The sequence below is a fragment of the Vespa mandarinia genome, chromosome 4, assembly GCF_050613455.1.
Source record: "Vespa mandarinia isolate Hongniang chromosome 4, ASM5061345v1, whole genome shotgun sequence".
NCBI classification, from domain to species: domain Eukaryota; kingdom Metazoa; phylum Arthropoda; class Insecta; order Hymenoptera; family Vespidae; genus Vespa; species Vespa mandarinia.
In genome coordinates this window covers 10,072,620-10,090,952 of record NC_140813.1, presented here as the reverse complement: position 1 = coordinate 10,090,952, position 18,333 = coordinate 10,072,620, and the positions used below count along the sequence as shown (strand labels likewise).

At 31.2% G+C, this 18,333-nt stretch overlaps 1 protein-coding gene across 6 annotated transcripts in view; it reads left to right on the top strand.

Moving 5' to 3' along the window:
• The window catches only part of Dh44-R1 (Diuretic hormone 44 receptor 1), a 28,355-nt gene that overhangs the window by 5,376 nt on the left and 4,646 nt on the right, over positions 1–18,333 (top strand). For 4 of the 6 annotated variants that reach the window (XR_004838529.2, XM_035869254.2, XM_035869261.2 and 1 more), the window contains one exon: positions 5,472–6,467. Coding sequence is in view for 5 of the 6 variants with exons in the window: in XM_035869254.2 (XP_035725147.2) it covers positions 6,134–6,467 (334 nt within the window). In the remaining variant the exon portion in view is untranslated. Of the gene's footprint in view, positions 1–2,896; positions 3,114–4,091; positions 4,252–5,471; positions 6,468–18,333 lie in introns of those variants that run through there. The other 2 variants (XM_035869258.2, XM_035869260.2) reach the window with 2 other exon arrangements.

Sequence of the window (18,333 nt, the reverse complement as noted above, 5' to 3'; positions counted from 1 at the left end):
GATTTACGGATATTAAAATTTTAACGATTAAATTATTTATGCGACCGTCGTAATATTATACAGACGTGTAGCTATAAAAAATTGTTCTCTTATTCTTCTGTCTTTTTATGCAAAGGAAAAGATCATGGGAGAATATAAAAATGTATGTGTAATAATTTTAAAAAGCGTATTTTTTATTGCGAATCATTATACGTAGCTTAAAAGTCGAAAATATTTCAGTTTTCCTTGATATTTTAAAACAATTATTATTATTTTTTTATTTTTTCTTTATCGTGTCAAACGATTTATCAAAATATATTATTAGATAATTTCGAATATTTCAAATTCGTGTTATTACTTTCACGCAATAATAAATAATCTAATATATCCTATCGGATCTATGTTATTTATTTGTAAATTTGTATAATCCAATCTTCATATAGATTATTAAGAATAAGATGCGATTCATATTGACAGTTAATACTTTATAGTATCGCGGTAAAGGATTCTTCGTTTCATTATAGGAGACTGTCAGTTTCTGTCGATTTAAATTTAAAATAATGTCTCACACCTTTACCAATTCTGTGCCACTTTCGACAGTTGCTTCCTTACCATTACAACTAAATGAATATTTCATGTATACCATGACAGAATGCTAAACTGAGAGACTTTATATAACTTGATTCTTCTTTAAGCGTATGAATTATTACAGTTAAGAGAAAAGTTTTCTTTTTATATTATTTACCCGATATCAGTCTTTAAATATTATTAAAATCATAAACGAGTTATATAATCAGGGGAATATATGTAGAATATTTTTTATTGTATCTAACGTTATACGTACTACCTATAATCTAGTTCCTTTTCGTAGACAGGACGTTAATTTTGAGAGATACTAAACGGCCAAGAGAGAATCGTAAAATTGTTGGCGATCAATTTCAAATTTATAGCAGTTGATAGAAGATAGCGTTACTTTTACGACTCTACATGCAATAGGTACATACATATTTATCCCTTACATACGCACTATATATGTTTTTTTTCGCTACCAGATAAGCAAAATTCTTTTAACTAAAACGACTACTACTTTTTCGTAGATTGAGCATTTTTTTTTATTTTTTTCTAAATAATGATTTATCGTTAACTTTAACGAAAACATGCAAAGGAATATTTTCTGTGGATAAGTTTTTATAGGATAAATACGTCAAACGATTGTATATAATCCTTTTCAAGTTGTCAAACCAGCTCTGTTCAATCTGTATTAATATCATGGAAATATTATATTTCCTTTACAAAGATGGACACGATGGATTTTCTGTGACGGTAACTCGATAAGACTCTTGAACTTTAAAACAATTTTTTTTTTTATTATTTGTTTTTTTCTTTTTCATGTGAAAATGAAAACATTTTTATTATTAATCGATCTCGACGTTCAGTCGAACATATAAAAACAATTATTCAATGTTTTCATTTCGAATTCGGTGAGTATGTAATTTCACGTACGAGGGATGATAATACAAATTTACCTAAATTTGCACATGAACATGTAGAAGAATCATTATTTTCTGAGCTTGTACTCCCTTTAACAACGTTAGTCTGTGCTTGCGCACGCACATGCACTCTACAGCATCCCCCACGAATTCTCATTCAGGATTTATTCGCTCGACCTCTCTCTCTCTCTCTCTCTCTCTCTCTCTGTCTCTCTCTTTCTCTCTCTCTCTCTGTCTCTCTGTCTCTCTCTTTCTCTTTCTCTCTCTCTCTCTCTGTCTCTCTCTTTCTCTCTCTCTCTCTCTCTCTCTTCCCCGTATCCATGCGCGAATCTTTACGATCCGGTCCCGTTATTTTATTATGCTTCGTTGCATTTACGAATTTATAGTCCATATACGTAAATGGAAATGCAATGACTAGATCCTATTCCCAATGAAAATTATAAATAATATTATAAATAACTTGATAGAAAATCTAAGAGAACGTTCGGCAATAAGTGGGAGAAATAAAAGGAAAGGTGAGGTGAGAGTAAAAGAAAGAAAGAAAGAAAACCAAAGAAACGAAGAGAGTATCTTTCGGGAAGAAAAGCTCCCGTTAAACTTGGATCTATCGAACTTGATAACAAGTTTACTTATCCAACTTTAGATGACACATCTCGGCCGACAAGGCATTTTCCATCTAGAAAACTTTATCATCGTGAATTACTCACGTTGATCGGCACGATAAAATTTATCACACCTTTGATATAAATTTGTAAATTTAAAGAACAATCAAATAAATCTAACGAAATATCAATAGCTTTGTTTGTCTATAGAAAGCGCGAGTCGAATCGTTTTATTGTTTTATCCAAATAAAATTGCATACACTTGTCTCCTTTTTTTAATTATTCCGCGAGTGCAATATGAGGAACAGTACAAAGTAAAATCCATTTTATTTCTTTTTCTCCTTTTTCGTTTTTCTGTTTCACCCTTTTTTGTCTTTATTTTGTCTTTTTTTCAGTCTTTTTTTCTTTTCTTTTGTTTTTTTTCTTGTTTCTTTTTTTTTTTTTTTTTTTTTTTTTATAATCCTTTTTATCCTTTTTACGCTCGAGAGAGTCCTTTCGGCGCGTTTCATTTGCGCAGGCGCAAAATGATAAAGGACCTCAGCGCATGCTCCCCCTTCTTTCTCCTCTACACATACGCGTGCACACCTATATACAAAGAGAAAGAGAGAGAGAGAGAGAGAGGAAGAGAGAGAGAGCAAGGCAGAGAGAGAGAGAGAGAGAGAGAGAGCAAGAGACAGAGTGAGAGAGAAAGAGCAAGAGACAGAGTGAGAGAGAGAGAAAGAGAGAGCAAGAGACAGAGTGAGAGAGAGAAAGAGAGACAAACAGAGAAACAGACATTCTCCCCCTCGTACCTCGTTTCTCTCTTCCTCGAGAGTTCTACGAGAACGCGCGACGTCGAGAGAGGCAGTCGTCCTCACCGGCTTCAGGTGCAGACGGAAATCCATATCAAGAGCGTGGTGCATTCTCCGAATTTCGCGATTTCCGTATATTATCCGCAAATTCCGCTGACTCTACGGACTCCTTTTTTATTATTCTTCGTTCTACGACCACGTGTACCGTCTCTTCTTCTTATCTCATCGAAGGATTCGAGTATCATTTTAGTGTGAGAACACTTATTTTAAGTTCACATCGACAAACCACAGCGTAATATCATTTTTCCATTTTTTTTTGTTTTTTTAGTTTTCTTTTAGTTTCTTTTACTAAGAGAATTTTGTTTTACTTTAGTTTTTCTTCCCTTTTTTGTTTTTCTTCTTCTTTTTCCCTTCCCTTTTCTTTTTCTTTCGAAAGTATGTAATTGTAAAGTTGGAGAATTCAACGAGTTCGATATATTCTTTCAAAAGAATCTTCCACATCGATAAATTAAAAAATTCCGAGCTCTGATACTTGTTGCATACTCCTTTGATTAATTTACGTAATGATGAAATTCTTTTCTCTTTTTTTTTCATTTTTCTTTTCTTTTATCTTTTCTTTTTTTTTTTTGTTAAGGTATTAGATAAAAGATATTTTGGGACATTATTCTATTGATAAACAAGATGAAATGATCTAAAAAACGATATAAAAAAAAGCCGATATCGGGATAATTCGGATGAAATATAATAAAATTAGAAAGACAACGTAGGATACAAATAGGAAAAATCGATCGTACTCCATTTGCAGAATTTCGAAGGGGACACACGTATACACGCTCACAAATGTTAAATGGGCGGTCCATTAACTCGAGTTACGAAAGCTCTCGCGAAAGATCTAGCGAAAGCTCTCATGAAGCGTTTAATCGTCGATCTCTCCTTGCCAGATAGGTACGTCAAATGGAGGAGATAGAAAAGAGAAACCATTAAGAAAGTAGATAATAATTAATTAAAAAAAATAAAAAGAAAAAAAAATCGAAATGAAATTTCATTTAAGTGAGAAAATATAAAATATGTTTAAGACATTTTAAAATAATAAAGTGATTTTTAAGAATCATATTTTCACTCAAGTAATTTTCAAGTTCATAAATTTTTAATCTTTCAGATATAAACACGTAAAACATTATGTTTATCCTCCAATGACGATTAGAAAATAATTCATTTCTATTCTATAGGTATATTTACAATGTCTTCATTCTCAAGTAATATGCCGTCTGTCCGTACGTTGCGTCGCGTGGTACCAAAACATTAACAATAAGGATGAATTCATAAACGCGATCACGAGTGCAGAGAACTCGGAGAATAATATCAGCGGAAGTTTCGAGGACTATTCGTGTAAGCGTACTTTTGTTAACTTTATGTCACGGACGAGAGTTCCTCATTCTCCCTCGTTTTCATCGTTCCCTTTGAAAGCCGTCTCTCGTATCTTAAAGGGAGAAATAAAATTATTCTATGGAGACCAAGTATGTCTTTGAACATAAAATTTTCAAAGTCACTTTAAACGATACTATCGAACCCAAAAGATTCATTAAGAAAATTATCTTATAACGTTTAGAGAATTTCGAAATATCTTATCTCGTTGAGTAAAGGAATTGTCATCTCTATTTAATCGTAGTGATCTAACTTGCCTTCTACCTTGATTATTTGAAACCGTTTTAAAAGGAACTGAAATCTTAACGTTTTTTTTACTGACGATTTTTTAATTTTATTATTTTTATACATATATATATATTTATTATTATATTATTATATTATATATATATTTCTCTTTAATAATAGTATATCGATGTTAGATATTTATGAAAAGTACGCATTATATGTGATAAGGGGAAGTTAGAAGCAAATTGTCTTGTGTTGAGAGAAGGTGCTACCAGATCACGCATGGTGGTTAACAGATGCACGTCCTTTCGAGTGGAGGATCGATAATTCGCTTGACGTTTCGAGAGTTTCGCTAGATGCTATTCAAGAATCGTATTCATTGATCGAGTAGACGATTCTGATCTTTATTGGGACAATAAACTATAGTACATACGTATTATGAGAACATCCTGTGATCCAAATTATGACGTTCAAAGCGAGAGGATAATATTTCCTAACGATAAAAGAAAAAAAACATTTTCTTATTTAACTTTGATTACATATCAAAAGTAAGATACTCATCGATAGTGTTATATTACAACTTTGTTTTCAAAGGTTAAAATATCTCGATTTCACGAGAAATCTTTTCCTTTTTTTTCTTTTTCTTTTTCTTTTTTTTTTTTACTGATAATGGGCTCTAAAATGAAACTCTCTGTTCCATCTAAGAAAAGAGAAAACGAAAGAAGAAGTGATTGCCATCGAGATTCGCGTCACGAAAATAAAACGTTATTACAAAAACTTTACTACATGAGATAACGACCTAAGAAAATATAGTTGCAGTATAATAACGCAAATATTTGACATTATTATTTATTTTTCATTCATCTTATAATTGACTGAAGATCAATTTTTAATGGACTTCCTTTTTTTCTTTCTTGTTTTTCTTTTTTTTTCTTTCGTTTGCACTTTAAAAACAGTTTGCCGTGGACATCAATTCGAAGTTCCACGTATGTACAACGTAAATACTGCAGCAACGGGAAATAAAAAGAACGACCGATTTCCGGAGGGCATATCGTTGACATTATGAACTTTTGCTGTAACCAGATAAGGAATATCAGAGAAAGAGTATATAATTCTTTTGCCGCATCATACCAACTTCTACGACTTTTAATACCAGCAAACGTTGATGTTGTGGGATCCGTCCCAATTCAAAATCAAAAACAAGAAGAGGATATCTCATTTCTTTTTTGCTTCGAATAAACTCATAAGCCATGAGAACTTGTAAAAATTATATCCATACTTGATACTATATTTAAAGGATAATCGAAAACTAGAGAGAGAGAGAGAGAGAGAGAGAGAGAGAGAGAGAGAGAGAGACAAAGAGAAAAAAAAAATATATATATATATAGAGAGAGAGAAAGAGAGAGAGAAAAGTACTTACTAAAAATAGAAAAGAGAAATAGAAAAGAATGCACGCAATTTTTCGTTAAAAGGTTCTCCTCACGTAATTTGTCAACTTCCTTTTTTTTCCAACCATATCCGATCGGTTGAATCTTGGTAGTTTGTAGAGTTAAAGGAAGAGAATAAGAGAGAGAGAGAGAGAGAGAGAGAGAGAGAGAGAGAGAGAAAAAGAGTAGACATGGCTAGTTGGCTATCATCGAACGGCGACGAACCTATAGATAGTAATTACGTGCAAAACGTTTTGAACTACATTAACGACTTGAAGGAGTCCTTCTCTGAGGAAGAATTCAAGTGCTTCGCACGAAAGCATCAAGACCTAGAAGCTCGGTCAGAAGAACGACACCAACATCTAGTCATCAATGGTGGAATTGAGGAAGGAGGAGCTACGGAGGGTCGTGAGGGTTGCGAAGTTAGTTGGGATTCTTTACTCTGTTGGCCATATACGTCACCGGGAACTCTCGCCATATTACCTTGCTTCGAAGAACTCAATGGCATACGCTACGACAATACTCGTGAGTACGAAAGTCTATCTTTCAGAATCTTTTTCTTTCTATTATCTCTATTTTATCCTTGCTTTCATTTTGCTCGCACAGTTCTTTCTCGAATGAGAGGGAGAAAAACAAAGAAAAAGAAAAAAAGGTCGGACTACTGTGCGACGATTTTAAATGGAAAATGTTCTTTAAAGATTATAGTTGTACGTTAATCAAAATCTTTGAAAGTCATTCAAGTACGATTTATCAATTTGCATTTGTGCAGATATCTATTTATGTACATTGAAGTTGTCTTATTCCATCTTTTTGAAAAAATGATAATTTTTTTTATACAAGATCACAGATTAACAAGGAGATAGACAAATGAGGAGTTTTAAGTTAAAGGAAGCATCAGTCATTTTAAGTCATTTAATATTGAATTATATTATCATAATGTAATATCACTAAGAGCAAGTCGCAGTAACGGAACTTATAATCCATAAGGAATTCCTTGCCTGCATAACTATGTATTACGTGAATTCGAGTGAAATTTTTAAACCGACTCTCGGGAGAATGTCCGAAGAAGAATGCTTCTCAGAGTTATTCGATGTTTCCTAAGGTATTTGAATATTCTGAGGGTTTACGAATTTATTCGAATTAATTTTGTAAAATTAAATATCCACGTCAACACGATAATTATAACGTGATGACTATAACGTTAACTTTGATTAATTATAACAGTGCTATGATAATATCTTTTGGAAGTGTTTTCTCTTAGTTTCTCTTTATACATCCTCGATATATTGTATCATCTCGTACATACACACATGTACATATATATGGCGTACGCATATAAAAGAGGATCATTATGTAATTTATTCTTATACCGAATAATGTCGAACATCGTCCCATTATATTTCCAGACGAAGCTTGGAACATTATATTAAATTACAAGATAATGGATTTTAAATTGATAGGCTTTTACAGTATCGTTACATATCTGTACGTATAAGAGTTAAAAGCGAATCTCAACGAGTTCTTACGAATCTCGAAGCGAAATACCGAATACTATAGTATTAAAATACTTTTTGACAACTATCGAAATTTTCTTTGTAATCATCCTCTCGATTTTAGATCTTACATTCATTTTTACTTTATTACGATATCATTCCTGGCAAAAAATGTCTCTAGTATTTTTTTTTATAAAATCGAATATGAAAAACATCAAAAAAGTTTATTCGTTTATTCGTTATCGTTGAAATGTATGACGGACAACCGAACAGAAAAGTGATGGCATGGTTAAAATAATAAAATCATTGAAAAAAGAAAAATAAATGGAAATCCGAGATACTGTACTGTATCGTAGTGTCTAGTGATAAAGAAAGTTTTTTATAATCAAAAACATTCTGTGACGTGAAACTTGTAAAAGTAAAATTAATTGTAAAATCGTACAGCTGTATCTACATTTTACATCTTCGGTTTATTTACATATTGTTAATTTTTTCTTTTTTCTTCTTTTTGTTTTTTTTCTTCTATCGCCACAAAATTATATCATTTACGAACGAGGATTTAAATTAGAATTTAGAAAGCAATAGTACCTACTAGCGATTAGATTCTTTTGTATTCCGAATAAAGTTCGTTTTTTATCCGTATCAACTCCGTCAAATTTTTTCCCTTCGGCGATGGAAACTTCAAAATCTATAAAAGAGAATCGAAAATTGGAAATTTAATTCACCCCGAAGAAAGAATTGATCCGAATTACTTTTCTTAACTTTCTTTCTCACTCATTTGCTCACACAAGTTCATATACAAGTACATATACAAAAATGCGATTATTAAAAATTGATTTTTTGTTTATAATAATATTATTGTTCTTTAACGAAATAAAAAGAGAGAGAGAGGGAAAGAGAGAGAAAGAGAGAGAGAAAGAGAACTTTATACATATAATGTAATATCGGTCAGAAAATGGCATATTTGCCGCTTCGATTATTTTATAGTAATTGCTCTACAAATATCTGAGATCGTGATTAAGTTGTGGCTTTATCGTGAATGATTTATCAAGGACTGACTTAATTGTTTTATTATTAACTTATTGATGAGAATTAATTAAAAAAACTTCTCAAGATCTTTTAGGTGTAATCTCTCATATGAGACTTAAGAATGATATTTCATAATTTCGGCCATATGCGAGTTCGTATTATTTGATCATACAAGCCAAAATCCAATTAATTAATTATATAAACGTATTAGCCATAATATTTAAACAAATGTTTATAGTCATTATTTAAAATGTAAACTTATACATCCAGGATCCAGGAATCAAAATGACGTTAACTTTGAAAATAATAAAATAAGATACGTAAGAGATTAAGAAGAAAAGAAAAAAAGAAAGAAAAATAAGATTACGAAGCGTCTTTGAAATATCTCGATGTGCCGACGGTATTTCACAGATCAATGATCCTAATTGGATTTACGTCTTATCAATGCAGGACGAATTGAAAATCAATTCAAGAAATTCGAAAGAGAGAGAGAGAGAGAGAGAGAGAGAGAGAGAGAGAGAGGGAGGGAGGGAGAGAGAGAGAGAGAAAACAAGAACGGCAACAAATTGAAAATGTTTTTCATATCTGTATTACGACGGAAATCATTTTAAAATGTATGACAAGTGAAAAAGATGAAAGATCTCAATGACAGAAACGTGTCTACATTCCACGATGGTTTGTAATTAAATTTTCGTGTGAATTTGATAGACGGTCTATCAACTATGACTTTGGGGAATGCTTGAAAAAGACCCTCGGGAAATGATAGGAGATATTTTAATGGTAAACGCGAGAGGAAGAGCCACTCAAATATTGTCTTGAGTCAAATTAATTAAGAGCTGCTATCTTCTCGCAACTAACGAAATCGTACTTGGGAGGATTAATGAAAAGTCGCATTTTACGTTCGTGCTCTTTAAGAAATATTTTCATTCTTTTCAATGTCTTTTTTTTTTTTTTAATTTTCGGTCTTGTCTTTTCTCTTTTCTTTTTTATTTTTCGTTTCTTTTTTCTTTTTTTTTTCTTTCCCCACTTGCAGAAAAACTGCAGATCAATGCAGTTGTCAATGTTTATACAAATATGTATCAAATATTCATCAAGTGAGGCGAGAGTTAATAAATAAGAAGAAATGTTCGTACATTTTCGATATCTGCTTTGTGATTTCTCGATTTAATGTAATTGCTCTCTCTTTCTCTCTCTCTCTCTCTCTCTCTCTCTCTCTCTCTCTTTCTTTCTCTCTCGCTCTCTGTCACAGAGTCAACGTGATAATAAATTATTACACTCATGCATATGACGATGTAACATAGGGAATCGTTCGTAGAATCGATATTTTACCTGACTCGATAACGTTCTTCATTCGATGCTCGGTAAATCTCGTTTGCTACTCATTTTCAATCTCAATGGAGCTGTCTATTATTTTCCAAGTGACAGCTTGTATCACGATAAAATAACAGTGACAGCTTTATGTAGTATAAGCGTGTAGTATGCGCATACGTGATATAAGTATGTAATACGTCGTGATCATATTACAAAAACGTCTACGCGCTTGAGAAAGGTACGATCTTAATTAAGCTCTTTGTCAATTGTAATTTGCGAACATGTTGACATAATTGTGAACATGACGTTTTAAGAAGAAATTCATGTAAAAAAAGAGAGAAAAAGAAAAATAGTAAATTCTATCTTCGAAATTCCAAGAATCGATCAATAATATCTACATACATATAGATATGTATATATACATATGTGCATATATGTATATATATCAAATATTTCCCCGTCGTTCTACGTTCCCTCTTTCTAGAAATCCAGGATTTGGACCTTTAGCAAATGATTATTCCCATACCAATTAATTCCGGTGGTGCAATAATTAATAAATCATTGCCTTAGTTAAGCGCTATATATTCTTTAGTATATCCGGAATAAAACTATTAATTGAACCTACAAAGGGATGTTACAAATTTACATTAAACTAGAAGATAGTTCATAACGCTGTCTATATTAAAAGCCTTCTTTATTTACGACTGTTTGTTGATTTATATATAACATCGATTACTTTTCACCTTGACCAAGATGATACGTTTAAGACTTACCATGATCCATATATCATCTTTTACCGAAGTAATTGACTTTTTTTACTCTTTTAAACGTGTGTCTCAAATGTACATTATAAGATACGAACCAAGAGTTCACCTTTTACGACTCTGTTAACGACTGTGCTTCTTCTTTATCGTATAAAGAATATATTACAAGGGTCCGATTGATTTTCGTTTAATAACGATATATCTAGACTCTTAATGTTTACTTAATAATGCTACTCAGCGCCGAACTTATTTCTTTTTTTTTTTTTTATTGTTTTTTTTTTTCTTTTTTCTTCGAAATACTTTTATGCAAGATTTTTTTTTAGTGTTCGTACGTTGCAATTTCATTTAATTCAGTTTGTTACAATTAATCACTTTTAATTCAACATTGTTGTCTCTTTGATATAAGTATTCATTGAAAAACGTTCTCTCTTCCTCTTTCTCTTTCTTTTTTATCTGTTCGAACTGATTTTTTCGCTTTGTAATTTCTACCAATAAGAACGAATATTTTGTTCACTCGATTAATTATTAATAGAGAAAATAATATTATTTATATACGCGAGAAATCGTATAGAAAAATATTACTACGATTAATATGCTTCAGAATCGAATGCACTTACACATTTGCTTCCGATTTATTTCGAACGCTATGAGAACGCTCATCGAACCTATCCTAACTACTACGTTCGCAATAATTATTCATCGGCTGCTAATTACCTGAAACCGATGCAATTATCTCTAAAGAATATTCCGCCATTATCATGGTTCTAATAGCGGAAGCTTGCCTGTATAATCATCCTTAACTCGTACGATTCGATTTATTGTTTATACGCAGCTTCAACGATTCAATTTAATTACATTAAATATAACGTAAATTGTTACGATATATATAGTCTATTATAATAGTGTACTATAATAATGTAATATATATATATATATATATATATATATATATGTGCCAATTATAACTAATTTTCAATCGTCGTTAATCTTTACGTAACATATTGCTTTTCGTATCGAATATTTTTATTTGTTTTTTTTTCTTTTTTTTTTTTTTTTTTCAATTTTCAAACAGGAACGATAATCGATTGCGAATCACAAATTTAGACTATACACAGATGTCGATAAGCCATAAAAAAAAAAAAGAAGTTTTACACGTTCACAGACATAACAATTTATTTGACTTTTCACTATCAATTTGTCCCGTTGATTGGCCGTTATGAATTCTTCGTTTGTTTCTTTTACCGAACCAATTCGAAGCGTATATTCAGCGTGCATTCTGCGTGCATTCGATGTCATTGATTTTTCCAACAAAATAGTAACAGGCATTTTTCTGGCGAATTTGATCCGACACGCATAGTCCTTCGATCATCTATCGAATAGGAATAACAGAGGTGGTGGCCATGTGCACAAAACAAAATAACACAAAAAAAAAAACAAGAAAAAACAAAATTAAAATTCGAAGCTATGAAAGGGGAAAGTAAATATTTTTTTTCTTCTTCAACTTCCTCTCAGTATAATTCAATTCAGTTGTATAATTTCATGAAAGTAATGTATGAATGTATCGGATAACACATTGAATTTAATTAGTATTTCTAGGTAGCTAGAAAAATTATCTCTTTGAAATTCATACCTTTCTTTTTTTTTTTTCTTTTCCTTCTTTCCTTTTTTTTCTGTTTCAAATATAGGTGTGCCTACAAGAAAGAAGAATCGATTGCTTCTTGTATATAACTGGGTTTTCAAACGTAATACAAAAGTAATCGTTAATAAGAAGAACTATATAAAACCGAAATGAATTACATCAGACGTTTAATTCTCGCAATCGAAATTACAACGTTAAATTCGTAAAAGTAATAAAAATAAATAAGGATCGTTTTTAATCTCTCATACTCGAGAAAGATTTTATCAATTTGATTTTTATATGAAATTCATAAGTCGGATAATATAACGCACGCAAAAATCGACCCAGAATCATAAATACAATGCTAATTAGTACAACGCTGTATATAAAGAAATATATTTGCAACGGAGGAAGAGAGTAAACGAGAGAAATAGGAGATACGGAAAATGAGATAATATTGAAGTATAACGTTGACGTAACGAATATCTATGAGTAATATAACGACTTTTCTTTTAATGAAATAATAAAAGTTAAATACCTGTTCTAACGAAGAGGCAGAACATCGTTTTTTTATTTTCATAAGAGATTTATATTTTCTTAAAAAAGACAATGAAGACTGAAGTTTGAATAAGAGAACGATCTAGTTATTTTATATGTTAGTATTTGTATTAAAAAAAAATACTTTGTGAAGGAGAAAAAGCTTTATTAATGAAATTTCATTATTCTGAAAAGCTTGTGGTATACCGACACGTTGTTGTGTCACAGAGCTCTTTCTCTCTCTCTCTCTCTCTCTCTCTCTCTCTCTCTCTCTCTCTCTCTCTCTCTCTCTCTCCCTCTCTCTCTTTTTCTTTCACCTCCTTTACAGTTCTCTTTTCTTTCCTTTAAGTCTCCAAGGATACCAGTAAGTTTATGAAACGATATCGACAGGCACCCAGATAGACACCCTTCTTCTAACTATGGCGAAGACACTCCCAGTCACATTATCGAAAAAGTCAAAGGGATAGTGAGTTTAAAAAATGTTAACAAATGATATTGGTAATAACGCGTGTGGAATGGCGCGACGTGAACGGAATTTGTAAAATCTTTCCCTACAGATTTTTACAGTTAATGTATTACCCTTGTCTAAGTCTGTCTACCCTTTTTAACTTTTATAAATGAACAATCTGAACTCCAATTCGTCGTCATGAAATTTTTGTTGTACATGAGTGGAGGTAACACGATTACAAACATAAGTTTCACGTTCACTAAAAATAACGAAATTTCAACTAATGGATTATTTGATTTTTCAATTGAAATCCGATTCGTACGTTTTTGATCACCAAATGTGATGAATATAACACCGGAATTGATTTACGAAAACTGAATAGAAGCGAAAAATACATTGTTATACACTACTGTGATTGGATCATTTAACAAATGTGTTGCTAGAAATATAGTATTATTGAAACATAAAAAATAAATCTATTTTAAATGTCGTTCTTTTATCTTTTTGTTTTCATTTTATTTTTTTTTTTCTTTTTTTTTCCGAACACCATGACATTTCACTCAAGAAGGAACAAAACAAATAGGACTCCTTTTCTGTTTCATTTCGAATCTTGAATGAATATATAAAATGGTTCAATATTTCATGATATTTTGAGGAATAAACGAATACGTAGAAAAATATTTAACGAACCATTTTTTCCTTAGTTGAATTTGGAAATAGAAGATAAGTTTCAAAACGATTCTTGAATCATAATTAGAAACATCACTATCATAATTTCATGTAACTTAAACACTTGCAAACTTCTCGTAACCACATTGTTATAGCGAACGTTTTCAACTCGCCTCATCTCTCTCTTTCTCTCTCTCTCTCTCTCTTTCTCTCTCTTTCTATCTCTCTCTCTTTCTCTCTCTCTCTCTCTCTCTCTCCATCTCTCTATATTTCTGTTTGTATATTGAAACGATATACATTATATAGTTGTGTCATCCAGATATTATCGATAATATTCAAGTATCTTGAAATTTCGCCGGATTAAAGGTAAAACTTCCAATGTATATTGTCTCTTCGATTGTTATGATAGAACATATAATAACCGTTATCCCAATGAAATGCTATTTCCGATGGAAGAAAGAAAAAACCATTTCATTCTTTGTAATGCATTACATTTGCGATCAATGATAAGAAGATAATCTATCTGTATATCAAGAAATATCGATAAACATTTAGAATCTTAATGATGATGGATTAACAATGCCATTTTCGTTTACCATATCATGGAGAAGATATCATAGCTTATTTAACCTATTTGCAATCATTATTCTGGTACGTTCTGGAATGGGAACGTGTTCCTCTTCTCATAATAGTGAAATAACGTTCTTCTTGGTGAGACCATTATTTATGAGACCGCTCGTGACACGATATTCGATTTATTATACTCAACTTACTTACATGTTGCATGTACGTGAAAGAAAAATATAATAATTAATGAATTTAATTAACAAACTTTATAATGGAAATAAAATAAAAAATATCTTTTTTTCATTTAAATAAGAAAAAGAAAAAAAACAGAAAAATAATTTATTAAGAAATCTTGATGATCCAAATAAAAATGAACTAATTGTGAATATTTACAATTATTAAATTTATACTTTTCGATTTTCTCAAAAGTAGAATCTTTCAAAATAAAAAATGTTATTTTTATCTGGCATCGATTAATTATGCATCTTTGAACTCTTTCAGTTTAAATTTTAATTAAATATTAATAACATGCCACATTTGGAAGCACTTTAGAACGTAATAATTGAATGAAGTTTCATCAAAAGCTTAGGTATTTGTATCTCGACAATACCCATGTTCCTTTGAAACTGCGCAACTTACCTTTATCTTGTTGATCTTTATGATAAAGTCGAAAAGGATCGAAAAGTGAATAAATAAAACATATTTCTTAAGAGTACGTTTGGAAACTACTTCGATGTATTTTCATTGTAAAAGATTAAAATCTTAAAATATTTAATCTTGTGATCATGTTAAATTATTCGTACAACCATTTATATGCATATATGAAAGTTTACGAACTTAATGCAAAATCACTAATATTTGATATTTTACAAATATCAATTGTATACATTGTTTCATGTATACACATGAAAATGTATTGGGATTCAACAAACAACAGCTTCAAAATAAATCAATAACAATCGCGAGATTAAATTTATTTCTAGTACGTGCAATCTAGCCAAATTCGTATCGTTATTAAAATATCTCTGATTTACGTAACTTTATCTTCCATTCCTTTCATTTCCATAAATATTGTACCTTACAATACGAATTACATGTTGGAATGGAAAAGAAACGTTCATTATTGAAAAAACAATATCGCTGTCCCTAGTTAACGCAGCAACGATAAAACTTCCTACGACGAAACTAATGACTGATGGACCTTGATTACTGCAACAGCTTGAAGAGAGAAAACGAGATTATTTTGTTGCAAGAGACTTGTAATTGAATTTACGACCTTGCCTGTAAACGTTTGGGAACGTGATACGATAGAAACGTGGATGCACTTTAGACGGGTACGATCTAAAGTTCCTATGAAAATATTTAAAAGCTCTGGTAGAAAATATTCGATTCACTATGCTTTAGTGAAATGTTTATGGAGAGACACTAATAATAAATCCTTCCCTGAACGCATTACAAAATTAGAAAGGGAAAGATTTTCAAAGTAATTAACAACAGAAGTGGATTTCGTTCAACGATAACGTATTCGTGGTTATCCTCGAGGCATCTGCATGTTTCTCTCGAAGCATTATCTATATATATATACGTGCGTTATATATGTACATCGAGTTGAAATTAATGTGGTACGCTCCGCGTATTTGGTCGAGGCATTGCCTTCATAAACCACAGAAACATAACACACAGGAGTCCGTTCAGAAGCTGCCGATCCAATTAACGCTACAACACTAAACCAACGACTGTGTACAATTAACAGCAATTAAGTGTGCATCTTCATTACAGCTAGGCGAACGCCCAAGCACAACACGTACATACATGCCTCACCCTTGTTGCTCTTTTCTTTTCACACGTTGTTCGAGAAAGTTCGATCGATTTTCAACGATAAATGTGTTCGATGAAAGAGGTAAACGCCTTTTCATGGAAAATAAAGGCGAAATAAGTACCGAACGTTCATCATTTACACGCGATAACAAGCTTTCACGTTTCTCGAATATAATCCACGATTTTGAACGGTTGAGCGATGCGTTGACAGAGAATGCAATCAATATCTCGCAATTTATAATCGTTATCTTTTACGTCGACAACTAAATTGGAAATGGAAAAGAGATATTTAATCAACTGAATCGGTTAATCGCATTTATATATAAGAGACATTTCTACGGCTATGTTTGAAGAACTGATTTACATGTTCACAAGTTCATGCTCATGCTCTGACGTATATAATCAGATAACATGAAAGCTACGACAGCAGACACACAGACGCGAATCGCAGCTGCCATTTACACGAATCGCTGCAAATGTTTTAACTCCTCATGTAGACAAAATGGACCACTGAAAAGGAAAAACTTATGAGAAAAGTAAAGAAAGAAAAGTTTTTCGTACTAAATTAATTTCCCAACTATATTCAACAGGAGGTAATTTATCTATCGTAATACATTGTCTACCCTAAGGGATGGCTTTCGGTATTATATATAAGATTATCGACAATTTTTATGGCACTCCGAATGATCGAATTGGATTGCAAAAATCTATTTTCAATGGCATGCAATTCCTTTTTTTCTAAAACACTTCAATTTTATTTACCCAAAATGAATTCGTAGATGAATGGATCTTTTCAAATCGACAATTTTTTATAGGCTAATAGTGAATGGTAATTTAAAAATAATCGATTTTTGCGTCCATTGGAATTTTGAATTTACATTATCGTATGTTATTAGTTAAGAAATAAACCATTCCCCTTTGGTACTGAAAGATTTCCCATAGGAACTACCAAAGGTGATGACTACACCGAGAGATCGTGGCTTTTCTCTTTACTCGTTAAATAAATGTATTTGTAACGATACACGGAAGAATATTTAAAAAAAAAAAATATAGAGGCTTCGATACGTTTGATATTTTAATATATTGTTGGATAAATTTAAATATGTATGCGTGTGTGTATATATGTGTGTATCTATATAATAATTCGATGAATAAAAATTTGCATTAAATACGAAATATTTCATTGCATGGAAAGAAACATCCCCCTATACTTTATTGGTAATCATAATAGTAAATACCATACGTCGGTAAGAAAGTTTTTAAGTTTTCATGGTAAGTAAAGTACGATATGCTTATGAATAAATATATTGCCTACCTTAAGGGGTATTAAAAATTTCTTAGACATAAATAACACTTAAAATTACAATTATTAATAAAGTATGAAATCATATTTACTTGAAATGCGATAAAATAGTGATTAAATAAACATAGCTAATTAATAATAATCTTATTAATAATAAATTAAAGAACAAATGGATTAATTACATTTTGGAGAATTTTATAATTATTTTCGTAGTTCTCTGTAAATAATTAGCAACGAAAAACTACTTGAGATAGATTGTATCATAATAATGTCGTGAAAAAAAAATTGTCCATTTTTTTCTCTTTAATTAACGACATTTTCGTTATTAATATGAAAATATTTATTAAAAAGGTAGACTAACGAGAGTTTATTTATGAAATGGAAGTTAAGCGTGTCATTGCAAGAGAAAGGAAAAAAAAATTTAGCATGCTTATTTTCGTAAAATGCATTGAGACGGTGATAGATGAAGGTAGAGAAGCTCGGTCTTTGTTTCTATACTGCAATATTTCATTATACACGCGACTGCCTTGTTTACCGCATTGCAAACAACAGCCGTATACTCCGTATCTACGCTTTACACCGACTTGGGGCATATTTCATTGCGATAAAATCTGCACTTTCTATGCGTTTTATCCTGAATAAAGAAAATAGATATTTAATCGAAATACGTAAATATTATCTGTACATTTTAAATATACCTACGATAACATTACTTTTATTTATTAAAAAGAAAAATCATTAAATGAATGTAAAAACAATCGATGATCCATCGTATTACATTGGATCGTATTATTATTTTAATGAATCCATCAACATAATTATGTTCTATCATTC